This window comes from Sander vitreus, chromosome 3 (assembly GCF_031162955.1).
Source record: "Sander vitreus isolate 19-12246 chromosome 3, sanVit1, whole genome shotgun sequence".
In the NCBI taxonomy this organism is placed as follows: Eukaryota; Metazoa; Chordata; class Actinopteri; order Perciformes; family Percidae; genus Sander; species Sander vitreus.
In genome coordinates, this window is record NC_135857.1 from 28796455 (window position 1) to 28815247 (window position 18793).

Sequence of the window (18793 nt, forward strand, 5' to 3'; positions counted from 1 at the left end):
CAAGTGTTTGTATTAGGGTTAGCATGAGTTATTAGCATGAACCATGCAAACATGGTTGTATGCAAACATTATGACTCAGCTGTACTCTAAGCTTAGTTCCAATATATATCACATGCTAAATCTTAGCATTCAACATCTAAGCCTGATAACATGCTGCTGTGTTAGCATGTCCTTTTTACAGAGGATACTGTCAACCATTTTTGATTTGGGTAAGATCATGGCAGTTTTATTAGCCCCAGTTATATGAAGAATCTAATAGAGTACTGTAGGGTTGACACATTTTTGTAAGCCAACTAGCAAGTAGGCCTAAGCATCACCCTGGTTTGCATGACTGCAACGTCACCACCACAAGCTTCAAACTGATTTTGCGTATTTTGCGTACGGTGTCATGACGTTGAACAACCTCTGTAGTCTTATTTAACCAATTGTTAGCAACCGCTTTTGAGTGGGGTATTTACCGACGTGTTTTATGTTGTAGAACAATTCTCATAACCACAGACCTTATTTCAGGCATCTAACCCAAAAAAACATTCTAAAAACCTATTGACTTTGAGACAAGGGAACCGGAAGTGCAACAATGCTAACTCATTTCAAGGTTTTAGGACTCATTCCTGCAGCACACTAACAAAGTTGTCTCAGCATTTGTGTTTTCTGGTGTGTAATGCACATTACAGTCTTAATGGGTTGCTAGAGTGGCCATAGACCTTTAGTTGCGTTAAAAACTGGCAGTTGCAGGTTGACTTTTAGGACAATCATAACTAATAGTTTGCATATGTGTCCACTACATCTGATTTGCATTTGAGTTTGTGCTTAGTTCACAAAATTGAATGAGACTGTTGAGAATTTGTAAAGAGAGTTTTATTTCATAACAGCACTGCTCTCCTACACAGACCCCAGCAGCATTTCACCTTACATTTGCCCTGCTTGCCCTACTACAGTGGCTAAGGGAAAACATATCAGTGCTGGCTTCATCAGGGACTTTTCCTGATGCTACCCACATGTTGTCTCTATGTTGGTAGCACATCCAGTACAGCAGTGTCTTCTGCTATTCATGTAGTGTATGTAAAAAAAAAAAACTATAACAGCACAACCTGCACTAATGACAATCATACAGTAGCCTCTTGATTCTGGTCAAGCACATTTTTAGTGTGCGTTTGTTAAATGTTGTTCAAGGTTTCAGAGTAGCTGTATATAATCATATTTTGAAAAATAGTCTTCCAGTTGCATTTTTTATTTATTTATAAACCTTTCTTTCTGATGTTACAAGCAAAAATATTAACAGCATGCAAGAATATATGCTCGGTATCTCAGGTGTTGACTGCATTTAAGACATACAGTACATATATGCAGCTTTGAAAACCGTTGATTGAATGACTGTGTCGTTGTGAGTGCCTGTTGGAATTAAAGTGATGTCCCCTGATGTACCGCCTGCCCACTCGTAGCTGCAGATGAAAAAGAAGAAAAAGAAGAAGCTGTAAGCCACGTCAGTTGTAAACTGTTCGCTCAGGCTGATACTTGATGCACATCGCTCACTTATTTAGATATCATAAAAGAAACAAAAAAATGAAAGATAAATTGTGAAAAACAAGTTGTGTCCCATTTCATTGCCCGCCTTTTTGTAGCTTCACAATGAAAGAATAAATACAGTTTGTCATAATTAGGTATGGCTCATGCCAAAAGATCACCATGACATCTTGGAGAATCCTGCGTGCACCACTGACTTTTATTCAGTATCTCGCCACCTGATATGTATTCTCAGTAGTGAGAAGAGGGCTTTGAAACTGCATTTATACATTATGGTTGTTAAATTGTAAGTCAACAATGTGTAAGGAAATGCGTTCAACACATTTGTTAGACGTTAACTATACACACAATGCATTTTGGATAGTAACACAAAATATAAATATAACTTTTGTTTGTTTACAAGGAAACTCCACAGGGAACCTTAATACAAAAACATGAGATTGATATCAATCTTCTCATTAAACTCTCAACTAATATATGCATATTTCAAAGAAGACAAATGTCAAACTATAAATGTAAAGAGCATTCTGAGCACTTCACACTACCCTTTGCTAAATATCAAAAAGGAGAGGTTGTAGCTATTTGAGCATGACATAACTCTCATGACTGCAGCACAACTTGAGTTGGTCCTGCTCTCCTTACGGAAACATTATTTAAATCTGGCCATTTTGGAAATCTTCACTGGGAAAAAAAGCCTTTTGAATCCTCATCTTTAACTTCATTCAGGGAAAAACACATGAATTCAGGGACATTTGATTTGATGCTTACATCTGTGTAGTCAATCTACTCAATCTTGTGGAAAAAAACCAGAGAGCTCAAAACAACCATCTTAACATCTTCCTGTTTATTTGATCTGCAGACCATTACCAGTTATATCATTAAATTCATTTAAATGGCTATATTGCAACTTTGCTTTGCTGACAGGGATGCAATAATGCAGGTGTTACAGAAATATGAAAAGGTTTTCTCTTGAATTAAATGTCATTTTCATCACAACAAACTGGAGCAGCATTTATTGTATTAAAGAGTTACAAACCAGAAGAGAGCATGTGAAAGAGGAAGAAGCCATGTTGTTCCTGTTGTCTTTATTTATTGTCTGAATATATCACCAAACATGTACAGCAATTGACTTAAAGTTACTTCTTTTGATATCTATATTTGTTGATTTGTAATTTAAGATGAAGTGTGTCTGTAGGCTTCATGTATGCTATTTCTGTTCTGAATGTATCTTCTGTTGTGATGTGAAGCATTGAGTTAAAGAGAACAGTTGTCCCTTTTAAAAAGCGCTTATATTTTCATATTTTGAATGCCATTGACATGACGTGCCATTCTATGATTTGTGTGATAGTGTTCATTTGGTTTTGTTCTGATTGAACATAAAATAAAAGCTTTTTTTTTTTTTTTTTCTCCATAGCAATAACATTATAAAACAACAGGTGCACCCTACGCTGCAAATACTGTAAAGGAGTACAAATCCAATAAAGGTCGACCTCCTTTTTGTATTTCTAATACTGGATAATACCAGAAGGTTATTGTCATCCAGAGGAATGGTTTTGAGCCCAGCACTGCTTCTACAGCTCACACAAACATGTACAAGTCTGGAAACCTTTTTCGCTCTCTGCTAAAATCACACACCTTCTATGAAATCAGTGTTGTGAAGCCTGGATGGAAAAGGGTGCCAAGATGGTAGGCAGGATTCACAAAAAGGTGAAGGTTGGCCAACAAAACTTGAAAAAGGCAAAAATGGAATACAAAAACCATAGACAACAATGTGATCATTATTGTAGGAATTAAGGATGCTATTAACACATTTTTATTGAACAAATCTGGGTATTTTCATTGCTGGAGATATCATTTATCTGAGCCAGCTAGCAGATTAAACTCTCTCTACAAGGTAAAGCTCAAATGCATAATGCAGTCAGGCTTTTAATGACGTAATCTTGTAGCTGCTTCTGGTCTTAACGTTCCAAATGTGAAGGCCTACAATCTTTGTCAAATGCAACTTATCTGTGGACACTCATTGCTCCTTCAGTCGCAAAAAAAGATGAAACTAGAACTCACTTATTTTAGGACTGTACCTTCAGTCAAACATTTTGATGTGAACTTGATTACTTTATAAAAACAGTAAATATACCAATGAAATGACAATGTTTGTCAATGGTATTTCTTCATTAGCAAAATCCCATATGCACTCAACCTAACAGTGACTTTACTCTCATCAAGTCTTACCTAAACTCCAAAGCTGTGAAAACAAGAGTCTTATGTACTGAATGTCATTTGTAATTTTTGTTTTGTTTTGCTGTACTTATTTCCTTTTACTAGATCAATTATTTGTGTACTACCTCAAGCCCACAAACCCTAGTTACTATCTTTGGAATGGTAACCTGTTGTGAGTTCCATTTTGTAAATGTGTTGTTAAAATTCCAATTGAATTGTTTAAATTTAAAATATAAATGGATCACAGCAGAACTGAGGGAGGCCTCCTCTCCTGAGGAGCAGGAAGAACTTGCTAAAAAAAGGGAGGTAATCCTGGTGAGTTACAAAGAATGTATTTGTCTGATATAATAATGGCAATTAAATGCTTATTTGCTTTCTTTTCGATGGTTAGAGGAGAGGATCAATGCCATTCTCATGTTTGTTTGATAAAATATGAAGTTGGAGCCAGTTAGCTTAGCTTAGCCCTAATACCAAGACTGGAAACAACTTGCCTGGCTCTGTCTAAATGTAACAAAATTGTGCCTAGCCAAGGCATTGCAAGGGTTGTTTTACAGGTTAAATGAGATGTGATGTGTTACGGTAAAACGTGTGTTTGAAAGGTGCTGGCAGATTCTGTTACCTTCAGACATAGCTAGGCTAGCTGTTTCCAGTTTTCATGCTGAGCTAAGCTAACATGAGAGTGGTATTTTCATCTAGCTAAAACTCAGCAAGACAGCAAATGTATTTTCCAAAATATCTTTATCTTATTTTCTCTTTGACAATGACATCTAACTGTTATGCAGTTACAGCTAGATGTTGAGTACAGAGTCTGGAGCCTATGAAGAGGGCCAAATATCACAGTATGTCTCAAACTATTGATGTGAACATGGAGCCTCTGAAATGGCCCATAGCTCCAGATGGCTACATCCCCAACTCTGTCATCCGAAACTGGAGGAAGAAGGGAAAGGATCTTAACAAGGTGTACTGTTGGGATGACATCTTTTATAGTTCTCATCAGGTAAATAAATGCACAGCAAATGATGAGGAACATGTGAGCACAAGAGTTTTCTGGTTCACACAAGATGAGGAGGAAGAGGAAGAAAAGACAGATGATGTGAAATGGAGAACGGACAAAAAGGAAGATGGGAAAAATGAGAAAGCCAAGAAGGAAAAGACAAAGGTGCAGGAAAAGGAAAGGGCGGATGAGAAGAAAGAGAAGGAAGAACGCAAGATGGAAAGATATGTCCTTCTGACGCAGATAAACACTAACACTACTCTGCAGAACCAGCTGAAAACATTTGAAGACGGACAAATGAATGTGGAGCCTCAAAGGCAAGAAGTCAGCTCAACATTTAATCCAAGAAAGACTGTGAACTTCCTGTAAGTGTTAAAACTGAATGATGGTTTCCAATTATTCAGAACTTCTTATGCAAGTTATATAAGTCCCCATAACAACTGTGAAAGTATGTAAAATGTGTATGTTTTTTTCTAGACCAACCATCTGTCCTGAAAATGGACCTAAACAACTCAGAGAGCAAACGGAACACACAAAGCTTCATGAAACAATCACACCTCCCATCCAGTCGGGCACAGAGAGATACTCTGTGTCCGATAAACAAAGAACATCCAGTTTAATTCCTAAAGGTACTAGCAAATGTTGATGTGGCATTTGAGATGGTTATTTTTTTGCCTGAAGTAGTGAACATTTATAGTTTTCATTTTGGAAAAATGTTACAATTTCTATAGAGTGGCCGGAGCCTCCATTGGAAAGTCCTGTGGTGTCTGTAGATGTTGTCATCCCAAAGCAAGGTAACTTTCATCAAGACTACATACTGTATATATTCATTCAATGCATGAAGACATTGAACATTGAGACATTTATATTTTTCATTTTGGAAAAATGTTACAATTTCTATAGAGTGGCCGGAGCCTCCATTGGAAAGTCCTGTGGTGTCTGTAGATGCTGTCATCCCAAAGCGAGGTAACTTTCATCAAGACTACATACTGTATATATTCATTCAATGCATGAAGACATTGAGCCTCATGCAAGTACAGACAACAGTTTTCTTAAGTGGGAAATCCAAGTGTTTTAAGAGAACTTATTCAACAGTTCCGGTGCGAACAAAATTCATGAGTGGTCCAGACCTGCTGTATGAGTCATTGTTTCGCTTGAGAATAATAAAATCTTAATCTGAATGAATTTGTAGTTTAAATGTGTAACCAAAATGAACTAAAATAAAACAATATAAAAAGATCTAATGTAAAATTATCAGTGTGACCGGACAATGTAACATCACTGACCTACTGTAAAATGAGATGTATTTTCGTGTATCACACAGGGAAATCAATATTTACAGTAGCACCATCATCAGGCCAAATTCTTAATTTCTCCAGTACTGTACTTTGATTTATGACCAAATAGTTACAAAACTAATGACATCCCAAACGGCTACCGCCGTATTTTGTGCAATGCTAGCACTTGGGTCAAAGCAAAGCACAGCATCACATATTCATTCCCATGACATGATTTAATTAAGTGATTTTGCAGAATCCAACTTGATGACACTTGTACAAGCAAACATCGCAGAAAGAGGAGGTGATGAGATGTTTAGGACAAGAATACGAAAATGTTCTTGCCTGAGGCCCATTGTTCTTACAGTATTTAAATCGCCACTCTTGAAATTTCACATTCTTTGCATTACATGTACCTTTCCATACTCCTAGAACCCAGAACCTCGTACATACCACCTATAGAGCCCGGACACATGACTCCTTATCCCCTGAAGGCTCCTCCTTCAACCCCAGAGGATCCCCGACCCCAACTAGACCTTGGGCCTTCTAAATGCTCGCCAATAAAGCGAGAGATAAAGAGAGATAAAGGGTTCCTCCTGTCTTCGACTAAATATAACATCATCAGAGACCAACTACAGGTAACCCTTGATCAAAAAGTCTTGGAGCTCTATAAAAAATTGAAAGTTGGCACCAAGAACTCGTCACGCCTTGGAAAACGCTCCACCATTGCTGAGCACCCAGATACTTCTAAGACTACGCAAGCTCGCAAAGGCGTCTGTTCTCCTGCTGATTTTGAGGCTACACAGGCTCGCAAAGGCTTCTGTCCTCCTGCTGATTCTAAGGCTATACACACTCTCCAAGACTTCTGTTCTCCATGGGTAGCACAGTTGGCCGCTAGAGAGCATCCAGCCAAGTCTTCCAATGCCAGACAACTTGCGGCAACCATCCAGGCAACAGGACATCAGAGAGTGGTGCAAGAGATCCAGATGAAAGACACTCTAGAACCAGCATCCTTTCACCTCCACCGTGTGATCCCAATGGCCTCCCAACAGAGCTTCTTCACTTTGAATCCATTTGGGACGACCCAGTATGGAAGGCTGCAGTTTTACTGGATAAGGGGACATGATGCGGACAACCTGCTGAGGGTTTGCAGTTAGACCAACAACTATGCTCATAAAGTAGGCTTTGTACCATCTTTATAGATCAATTTAGTAACTGGCCAGCTCTTGAATTATTTCATAATGAGGTATTTGGCTGAACAATAAAATCATCTGTTGCATTAATACAATAATTTAGGTTCCTCTTGACCATGTCACAACTGTCCAATCACCATCAATTCATGTCATTGGTTCCTAGGCATTGTATCCTTATAACTTTGGTGACACGTAGCGCCACCAGCAGGTTGACATTTGTGGTTGAAATGTCTCGACAACTATCGAATGCTTTGCAATTTGATTCAGACATTCATGTCCCCCCCGAATTAATTTTAACAACTTTCTTAATTGCCTGTTGATTCTTTTAGTCGTTAGTTTGTTGTAGGTATGAACTGATATTTTATGGTGTTAATCAACTGCAACATGTGTCTGAGCTTTATGCTGATATATGATTAATAACAATACATAAGACCAAAAACATGGACAGATATAACACAGCTTTATTGACATTTGTTTCTTGACATCAGCGGTTTCATTTGACACGATGTTCACATGGCTGGCAAAACAAAAACTTGTGAATATTTTGTCATTAACAGATTCATCTAACAATGAGTATTGTGAAGTACTGTAAATAATTCTAAATACTGAAACATTCTACGTTAATTCATACAGAAATTAAAGCTGAAAAACAAATATGGCCAACAGTGCCTCACATTGTCTCAGGAGGTTTAAATTAAGTATAATATTCAATAGAGAGCTATAAAATAAAAAAGAAGTACAATATGGCATTACGTTAACTGTACAGTTGGTAAACTGAAGCAGAATGAAGGAAGAAAAAAAAAAACAATATGATAAATATATGCAGAAATGATACATTTACTGAGATGGCACTTTGATAGAAACTAAGGCGAGTCATTAAGGTGAACAAGTTTGGAAATCTGTTGCTTTTGAAAATCTGTTGCTTTTGATGGCACTTCAGTTTTTGATGTGTGGAGTACATCATTTTATATTACAACAGCACAGCAAAAACAAATGTTCATTCATTTCTTTGTTAATTTCATAAAAACAAACATTTTGAATAACTGGATGAACCATACAGACGTGCATTGCATTCACAAAAGTATCTATTCTCGTAATAATGACTTAGTCTCATAATTAGGACATAAGGAAAATTATGAGAAACGGTCTAATAATTACAAGAAAAATGTATCGTAAGTATGAGGTCCATATCTCATAATTACGAGATACCGATGTCATAATTAGGAGATATGGATGTTGTCATTATGATACTAAGTCATAATTATGAGAATAGTTTCCCATGATGACAAGATCTTCATCTCGTAATTACAAGAAAACTATGTTATAATTCTGAGATGCAGAAGCTAGAATTATGCAATAAGTCATTTTTGTTTTGTTTGGTGAATGAAACAGTGCTTTAGTAGAACTACACCAAAACATACTATCTGAATGAATGAGACCGTAATGGCCAGTCAGTCAGTGTAATGAGTGTAGCAATACAGCTGTAAAACACTGTTGGTGATGGTTTATAGAAATAATCTGTAATTTTTTTCAGTTAAGTTAAATAACATTTGTTTGCATCTCTAGCAAAAGAGTAATTCAACCTATAGCCAGTACACGAAGGCCAATGAGTAAGTTCGCTGCTGTGCTCTCTTTTTTACATTTTAAGCAGTCAATCGATTATACTATTGTATATCCACAACTGGACATCATATTTAAAAATCACAAGCTCACAGTTGATGCTAAATGTGATGCTGCAAGCCATTCTGTAGTGATATCGCATTACGGATGCAATATCAGCAAAGCATGAACAGGACAAACTGTTGCTATAAAAAAGAATATCTGAGCTGAAAACTAAAAACAGATGCCGGGACTGCTCCAGTGTTAAACAAGTAATCTCATATTAGGGTCAGTACAAAGCAGCTGTACCCCACTAGCTGGGCCACAGGTGGGGTAAACAAAAAAAAAAAGTATCCAGCTTCTCATCATGTATAATAAATATATTCTCTCTCTGTAACATACTCTTAAAAGCAGTGAACCTCCTCAGTTGAAAATGTTCCATTCAACATGAGCTGAATGAAGAAGTGAAATTATTTTTCAGGAGGCCATTATGATAAAACACCACTCAATCTGAGACCTACTGTACAGTACACTTTATTATTTCCATGGAAGAGGTCTGATCAAGTACTTGTGGTCAGGAAGAAGCTCAAGAAAGAAAGTCACTGTCGACTCGTGGCCACAGAGATTATGATTGGCATTTCATAACTCTTCACACCTCAACGAGGCCTATTTCACTGTAGTGTTGGCTGCTCTGAACCACAAAATGTGAACACGTGCTCTCAAACTCATCTTTGGTTCCATCAAAAGTCAGCTTTTCCAAATGACAATGCAGCTAAGAGCTGAGAGAAGAACTCTGGGTTAACTCCTCTGTTTACCTGCTTGTGGGGAACAATAATAGAGGCTGATGAAACATCCTTGGTTGTGAGGGACATTTTTTGAGAATGCTGAATTTTTAGTGGCATCCCATTTACTGATAGCGCTACTATACTGACATGTTTTTAAAAAAAAAAAAGAAGTGGTTTCACCATGACGATATCAGCCAGTGATGGTACTGTAAAAGCTGACGACAATATTTAAAGGCCATTTTGTGCTTTTCACTGATAATCCCAGTAAACTCTTTCTACCACACTGAGCTTTGGTCCGAGTAGTGTTTAAAATCCTCAAAAATGTTATCTGCCATTTACTGAGATAACCTGGTGCCACAGTAAGTCACCTTTTATTTATTTTTTCTCACGCAACTTCAAATGTGTAACGTAAAAGGAATTCTAGTTTTTACTTGACACAAGGCTGTGACTGACTGCACCTGAGGACCTGGTCACCTCCGGAGCCCTGCCCCTGAGCCGGAAGAGGATTATCTGGCGTCGTTGAGCTGCCTGGCCACTGTCAGGATCTCCTTGGCTCCTTTGCTCAGCAGTAACTTGGCCAGGTCGATCCCCAGTCGCTCAGCCCCATCCTGGGCTTCACCAGAAATCTTGCTGGCTGTGACTCCCACCCGCTGGAACTGCTCGTCCACCTGCTCTATGCTCTGTCACACAAACACACATTATCAATATAAAGTTTCTTTTTTTCTTTTTCTTTTTATTTCGAACTAAACATAACAATAAAATATAAAAACACCAAGTGTTTAGCAACACACCAAAAGGACAACAATATCTATAAAGTGTTACAAACAATATGTTCAACCTGTCCGAAATGGAGCGAGACCAAGACAAAGCTTTTATTCCCACCCCTCATTCAACTTTAAATATTTCCTATATTTATTAGATATTTTGTATATGTATTTCATATATTTTATATTACATATTCATAGCAAGATAAATATACATAAAATGTATATAATTAGAAACACCTACCGAACATTTTTTACATTTTGTTAGTTTGGAAAAAGTACTCTGGTTTAATGGCATTTCTTTAAACCAATCAGAATCGTCATAGGCGGTGCTAAACTCCGCACAGAGCCGCTGCAAAATAGTCGTGCGAGAGAAAACTCAGATTGGACAGGTAGTCTAGCTAGCTGTCGCAATTTACCATGCACAGATCTGAGGAGCTGTCAATAATAGTCATATACAAAATAGTCATATAGTCATAAATCCACCGAATTTCAAATTCCAACACAAAGAAAGCGGAAGGAAACGGAAAATACATGCATCCGGCGGAATTTCCTGCAGCACCGGAGCAATCCCGGGAGTGGAACGCAAAGGATATAAACTAGGTTATATGATGGCTGACACAAATATAAAAACACACAACTTCATACTTATTACATGTTCCATCCAGTCTCTTTTTGAAGTCTGACAAAGTGGGGTTTTTTTTGTTTTTTTTAAATCCAGACAATGGTCATCAATGTGACCATGCGGTATACACTCAGCAGTTACCTTGTCATCAGCAGCAATGCTAGTCTGCATGGTTTCCTTCAGGCTGTCTGATCCGTCCAAGCTGTACACCGCCCCCGTCAGGTAGAGCTGGAATCACATCAAATAGTTTCAACTTCAACCTTCAACATCAGCTGACAACATTATTTTGTCGTGTTACATGTTAAGTTAGGAATGTGTTGTATTTCCCCACTGTGTGGGAGCTGGTCCTGGATTCTACTATATCAGAGTGTACACTGTACATAGCTCTATCCTATGGACCACAGCTGAAATTGATAACTTTAAAGATGGCTCAATTCCATCAAGTGTATGCTATTTCAGTGAGTGAGCATGCACAACACCAGGACCTCTCCTAAGTGGAATGCAGCCATCATTAATGGCTTTGAATACACCTGTGCTTTTCCTACTATGACATGTCAACATGTCTGCCGTGAAAAAGGTCTATTGGGTTTGGGGAAGTTTACACTCCAGCAACTTATACAACTGCATCATGGGGGTTTTCTCTCCTAAAAGCAGCCAGGTGCAAAGGACGGTGAGTGGTTACAGCTCGTCAAAGTGTTGATTTGAAGAAGGCCTGAGGGCCGAAACATCGTCAGAATAAATAGAGATATGCATACAAGATACAAGTTAATGGTTCATTGTTTCTTTATTTCCATGTCTATTACACGGATCATCACCTGATGAGGACGCTGACTTTGTACCTGGGACCAGTTAGCTTTAGCCTGAGTCCTTTAGCATGATATTATGTATTTAGCCAACAAGTACACATTTAAGGAACATTTACAGGGTTCTCGTCTACAACGAGTGAGCTGGAAAGCAATTTAAACCAGCTAATGGAGTGAACGTTTAATTAGCTACCTAGCTATAGCTGATCAAAATCCGCCAGTGACAGTATCGACTGATGCTGGCTAGAAACGACAAGACAGCATTTGTCTACTTCTGTCTGAAATCAAGGATCCATTTTTTCATAAATGACAAAGAATTGTTGGTGATAAATCTGCCACCATTATTATGTGCTGTCAGATAGATAGATAGATAGATAGATAGATAGATAGATACAGCAGCAAAATATCAGACACACAGCACACATATAGAATATACATGAAATAATAAATAGGATAGAATACAAGAACAACTATTAAAAAACTGAACATAAAAAATACAAAGTGGAGAATGTACAAACGTATTTACAAGTTGAGAATAACAATGTAAAACTACTTAAATAGTATTTATAAAGATGTAAGTAAAACCTATGTTTGTGCAAGTTGCACTACAGTGCAGTATTGTGATGTATATGAGTGTTATCTAACACTCACTGATGACGTGTTTTATTGCAGAAAGCTCGACAGGCGTAGCAGCAGGGGCTTAGTGAATGGTCATATGTATGCATGCAAAGTGTGTGTATGTGTGTGTGTGTGTGTGTGTGTCTCTGCCTCTACCTACCTGGGAGTCCTTCACTTCGGTGTGTACAGCCACCGGAACACTGCACCCACCCTCCTACAAATGACAAATGAAAGTTAAATTGAATACATGGGGCTTTCCATATTCATACAATGTAAAAAATGAGCGTGTGTGTGTGTGTACCAAGTGTCTGAGGAAAGCTCTCTCAGCTATGCAGCGTAGCACAGTGTCTGGGTCATGGAGGACAGACACCATCTCCAGGATGTCTGCATCTCTGGCCCGAACTTCCACTGCAAGAGCCCCCTGATAACACAGAACACATATGGATATAGTGTGGTATTATTAGTTGTTATTTAGCCTTCTCTTCTATGGATTAGTCATATTTTCCATCTCACTGTTCTTACCTGTCCAACAGCGTACATACAGTCTTCAGGCCCAAGGATCTACCAGTGGAAAGAATCAGACAGTTTGACTGTTAGATGACAAATGATGACTAAGAGAGACTTCACAGAGAAGACTTCAGATGATCAACTGTACCTGGCTGATCCGGTTGTCCCAACCCATTCTCCTGAGGCCGGCAGCAGCCAGTATGATGGCAGCAAAGTCCGCCTTCTCATCCAGCTTCTTCAGACGCGTGTTCAGGTTCCCACGCTAGAGACCTCAGCTTAGGAAAACGCTTCAGACAAACATCCATTATGGCTTGCTAGCACCCTTACGCTTCTTAAACAGATTGTTTGTTATGCAGTGACATCTAAATATGTCCCAGCTTATCTGCAGCTGTCATTATGTTCTGACTGACAACAATGCTTCCTAAAAAGGATACAATATCTTTGAACTCCAGGTGGGAGAATCTCTTCTTCAGCTGAGCGGCGCGGCGCAGTGAACTGGTGCCAATCACACTACACAAACGCACAGTAAGAAGAAAAGTTATCCATACTTTTCATAGGAGTGAAAAACAAAAACAGCTAGTTAAATATACTCCAGAACTGTACCTGTTTTCTGGCAGAGTCTCAAGAGTTTTCCCAATATGTTTTGGGTGTAAAACAACTGCATCATGGGGGTTTTCTCTCCTAAAAGCAGCCGGGTGCAAAGGACAGTGAGTGGTTACAGCTCTTCAAATTGTTGATTTGAAGAAGGCCTGAGGTGCCGAAACATCGTCAGAATAAATAGAGATATGCATATGGAGCCAGAGTGTGCAACACTTTTTTTCTTATTTACAGCCGGTCAAATGACAACCACAATGAGATTCCACATACTATAAGGATCTGCAGAATGAACAAAGAGTAATATCTGACTTTGACACTATACCTATAAACCATAACATGATACAGTGCAAATGTATATAGACATACTGCACACTGCTTGTGTGAGTGCACCTACTTCAGCACAGCCCCGATGGTGAATCCTGAAGGCAGAGTGGTGGGAAGGTCTTTCAGCGAGTGAACAACCAGATCAACCCTGTGGGACACAGAGGAACAGTCATATATGCTCCACCTATATCTCATGGTATAATACAGCCATTCAGTACTGTGTGTGTGTTTTACATTGTCAAGGCAGCTATAGAACAGAGCCACCTGCTACATCTGAGGCTGAGGAAATCAAAGGCTTTCCCTCTGCATGGGTTTTCAGTGAAGCATTCAGTGGATGCTCTTCTGGATTTCTTTCCTAGAGTATGTTGTGGATAGAGGAAATGGCCTGAAACGGTCTGATAAGTGCATTTTTTTCAAAGAGATTTTTCTGCCATAAAAATCGATACTTGTTGAGTCCTGGCACATAGTATTTGTAACTGACAGCTACAACGCAAAAGTCTTCACAAGTGAACCCCTGTCAGAGAAGCCCTAACGGTCGGTGTCTTTTGGTGAAACAATGGTGTGAAGCCAGTGTGGTGTCAGCCACAGATGACAGCGGTAACACTCACTCATTCCTCTCCAGAGCATTCTCCAACTCTTTGGTAAACAAACTCTTCTCTCCAATCTGCGTTCGAAAGAAGAAGAAACAAACTGTGATTTTCTGTTACATTGTAACTTCACATTTATCTGTTACATTGGAAAAATGACATTTACAAGTAGCAGATCCGCATTATATTGTACCTCTTTATACATCAACCATTTACACATTGAATGTCATCAAGCATTGAATCATACACTAATCCTACAATGAGTCGTGAGTATGAACTGGACCTAAAGAGTGTGTCACAAGTCTGCAATGTACTGTAGTTACATTTAAACAGTGACAGCTTGAGGTCCTTACCATGCATGTTTGCTTGGATTCATTTGAGTAACGACGATGAATGACGAATGATAATTATAAATTGTCTACTTGAATTTTCTGCCGTTTGTAGATGTTGGAAGAAGGCGAACACGCCTGTTTATAACGTAGCCTTTAATTTGTGACAATTCATAAAAACGCCTCACCTTAGATAAAGCTGTGTCAAGGATTTTGTCTCCTATCGTTGACATGGCAACTGAAAGAGAGAAGATACAAAAATTCAATAATATGATCAATCAGGAACAATTAGCAAAAACACTAATGCATGACCGGTTTCATTCAAAAGACACAGGTCTAACACAACTTTTTAGGGTATTCAGGTGATCGAATGCCCCCTCTAGCAGCCACGTTGGAGGTCAATACAAAACTTTAGAAGTAGAAACAAGCATTGGCTGTGTGAAGCCAGATAAGATAGTTGAAGTAATGGCTGCAAGCACCAATTTCTATGAACCAATAAGAATAACAAAGGTGTAACCTGTCCGACCGAACAGGTGCAACAAAACTAACAGGGGGGTCAGACAGATGTCAATCAAGCACAGTTTGTACACACCAACAGAGTGCTCAGAATCCAGCAGAATAAGTGAAATCATCTGCGTGGGTGGCCCAGGGGTCTGTAGGGCCTTTAACAAGTATTTGGTAAAAAAACTAAAATACCTGTGTGAATGACGTCAGGACCTTTTGTGCCAAAGTCAAAGCGGACCTTGGGCTGATTGTACAGCAATTTCTGATTTAAAAAGGTGTCTTTATAATGGAGGAATAGAACTTGTATGTATAAATCGTTAATAAATGTATTGTATGTATACATCGTATATAAATATTATAATAATTCAACTCAAATTTGCACATTGCCAATTATGGAATAGACGTCCATGCCTCTAGAGGACTCTCTGGCAGAAAATGAAGCCTGGGATGATCCTCACCTATTTCCAAGTTGATGTCAGGGTTCAGTTCTTTCAACTTTGCCGCCACGCTGTCAGTCTGGATGCGAGCCAACTGGGACAGAAGAACACACTTTAGGTGGATTGTACTTATAGTTGTAAAAATGTCAATCCCCCATCCACAGAGCCTGTGACCATCAAATCAGTATGACAAACTGGAAGAGGGACAGTTATCTTAAAAAGACATTGTTAAGCCAGAGCTATGTTATCTCTGCGAGAAGAGCTCCAGACATCTTGCTCCGCTGTATCTAAACCAGCATGGAGGAGCCGTGCATCAGATAATACACATTTAACCGACTCGGCTCTGTATAGCTTAGCATTAGAGCCAAAACCTGAATCCAAAGACAAAAATGTAAAATGGCAATGATGCAAAAGTCACATTCTGTGACATATTAAAAAAGTAAGCAGCAAGCATAATCAAAATTAAACCCATGATTTAATTAATGTAGTACCGTACCTGGCTCTTGCGGGTTCCAATCCGAATGACCCGACACACCTTGCCACTGCCGTCCTGCCAGGACAAAAGAGAAATCAGCTTAAATAGTTTAAACTCACTTTCCTCCAACTACCTTCAAAACATTCTTACTGATGTCATTCAATCAGCCCTACACATTAACAACCACATCTATAACTAGCTCAGAAATGTGCGCAAGCATTTTCTCTGCTCGCCTCACCCTCATGTACTTGTAAGGTCCCTGCTCCATAATTCTCGGTCTGCAATGAGCGTGTGCACTGTGGAGGCTATTGTGTCCGCTGTGTGGCTGGGACTGCCTGCTGTGTCTTGGTAAGGAGCAGTGCTGAGGTCATATAGCTTCTAGATACTGAACAGTGGTCTTTTTTACCGGACATTTCCCCCCCTCCTCCTTCAGGACCTCCACCCCAAGATATCTCTGGTCCCAAAAGATAAGTGTGCCAATTCATTGAGTCCGTTATAAAAAGGCAGGGAGGGGCATTTGAGCAGGGTCTTGTGTATGAGGTGTGGTCACAGTTTTTTTTTGTTTTTTTTTTATATATACAGAGCAGTCTGCGGCTAGAAACTTTTCTCCTGTTAAACGCTTTATTTCTAAATGATCTGCCACCAAAAACTGGTTAGCTGTCATAGACTAAGATATAACAATACACGTAAAAAATGAACATTTAAAGCATATTTGTCCCTTCTGTTTCTTTGATGGAAATATACACAAACCACATTGCATATCAAATAACATATGCAACTGTGTACAAACTAAGCTAGTTTTTAATGTGTCATTTAATGTCATTGGGCACTTATTTTATTGGCCATGCCTGGTAAGAGTGGCTGAAAGCTTGTGGTTGGCTGATGGTTTAAAAGTACAGGGATTGGTGACAACACTAATGAAAAGAGTCTTTATGAAATGTCACAGAGAAAAATACCAATATGTGACAACTGATTTTAATAAAGGCATCTTGTTTTCAATGAAATTAACTCCAATTAAACCATTTTACTATGGACATTAATACAAGTACACACTTATTTAATAATAGTACTTTACATTATAAGAGTAATAGTACGTTTAATAATAATAATAATAATAATAATAATAATAATAATAAAGAGTAATAGTTTTATTAAATGTCATCACAATTTGAGAAATTGTAAAATGTAATTTTTTGTACTGCAGTACATTTGTTTGACAGCTGTAGTCAAACTTTAGTGAGCTGTAAAAATAAGCTGCACCTCAAATCAACTACAAGAATAAAATGCTGCTTAAATATCAATGCATGAGTATTAATAATCCTATAGTCTTCTATATAATAGTATATATTCATACATATTGACATTGAGTAACGTTACTTGTACTTTTGATACTTTAAGGACATTTTTCTTAAAATATAATGAATATACTGAATATACTTTTACTAAAGTAATATTTTTAATGCAGAACTTTTACTTGTAATGGAGTATTTTGGTATAGATAGTAGTTGACACTCTTCCATATGGTATGTACGAAGTAGAACAAACAGCACTTAATCCTATACATCCATGATTTAGCCTAGTCTAATAAGAAAAATCCTATCCTAATCCTTTTTGTTTTGTGGATTGTATTTAAACTACTACCAAAAAGCAATGCTGCCCATTTCGTAAAACTGGAATTAGGCTATAAATGTAGCTAAAATACTAAAGTTAACTGCCATATGTTTGGAAGTGTCAAAGTAAAGTTTAGCAGATGAACAGTTTACTTTTCTGCTTTTAATGTGTTGACAAAAGATGCATACAATATAGTATTGTAGTTTATAAACATATAGCAGGTTAATAACTACGTGGTTAAAACGGTATAATTCCAACGTCAACCCTTAAACCTGTTCGTTTGCTTTACTAGCGAGTATCTGTCAACGTTTGACAGACAGATCATCTCTTATTAATCGTCCAATAGAAAACTGAGCACTGAAACAGACAAAAGGATTAACCAATCATCGCTCTCCAAATGACGGGGCATACGGAAATGGCGCTCTCCATCCACAGCGAGAACTAAACATATGGCACTAAAGGAGCTTCAAGCATGTGCAAACTACTGGGTTAATTTAATTAAAACCTACCGGAGAACTTGCTTCCTCCGACATGTCGATGGTCCGGTTCACTTTGCCGATGTCGCACGGGTTAACAGCGCGCTTTACTTGACACAGAGACGCTTAAAAAAACACGAAATCCTTGAAAACAGTCCAGGGAACTCCTCTCATGCAGCTCCCATAGCTCATCTAATGAATGAACGCGGAACCAAGATCCGGCTAGAGGTCGTTTCCTTGTTCCGTCTTTCAGTTTCCTCTTTCGGATATTACGCAACATAGAGGAGCCTCATGTTAAAATAAGAAATAGCCTACGGGTATAACGTGTGGGTTGCGGATTGGTTATTTTTTGTATTAGCTGTGATAAAGTATGCCTACAGCCTTTATTCTAGGCTATACGAAGAGAAAATGTAACAATTTACTGAAGACTGTCTTCAAAATTAAAAATTAAAAATTTAATTTAAAGCTGCTGTATTTTTTTCCTTACAGATGTGACCATAATAAACAATACCAGTATATCAACTTTGGACTTGAATGTCAAGTGCCA

General features: G+C 38.3%; 1 protein-coding gene across 2 annotated transcripts; it reads right to left on the minus strand.

The window, feature by feature from the left end:
• Positions 1-7648: 7648 nt before the first annotated feature.
• On the minus strand, positions 7649-18460 carry LOC144515749 (porphobilinogen deaminase-like). 2 transcript variants are annotated; one of them, XM_078246837.1, is made up of 14 exons: positions 18280-18460; positions 16181-16234; positions 15706-15778; positions 14932-14981; positions 14436-14491; positions 13898-13975; positions 13510-13587; positions 13341-13416; positions 13055-13168; positions 12922-12960; positions 12701-12820; positions 12560-12613; positions 11120-11206; positions 7649-10269 (listed from the first exon to the last, which is right to left on the minus strand). In XM_078246837.1, exons 1-14 carry the CDS (start codon positions 18301-18303, stop codon positions 10096-10098), a joined length of 1077 nt encoding a protein of 358 aa, XP_078102963.1. In that variant the 5' UTR covers positions 18304-18460; the 3' UTR covers positions 7649-10095. The 2 variants fall into 2 exon arrangements, with proteins under 2 accessions (XP_078102963.1, XP_078102962.1); XM_078246836.1 differs by lacking the exon at positions 18280-18460 and adding an exon at positions 16398-16521.
• Positions 18461-18793: the final 333 nt, after the last annotated feature.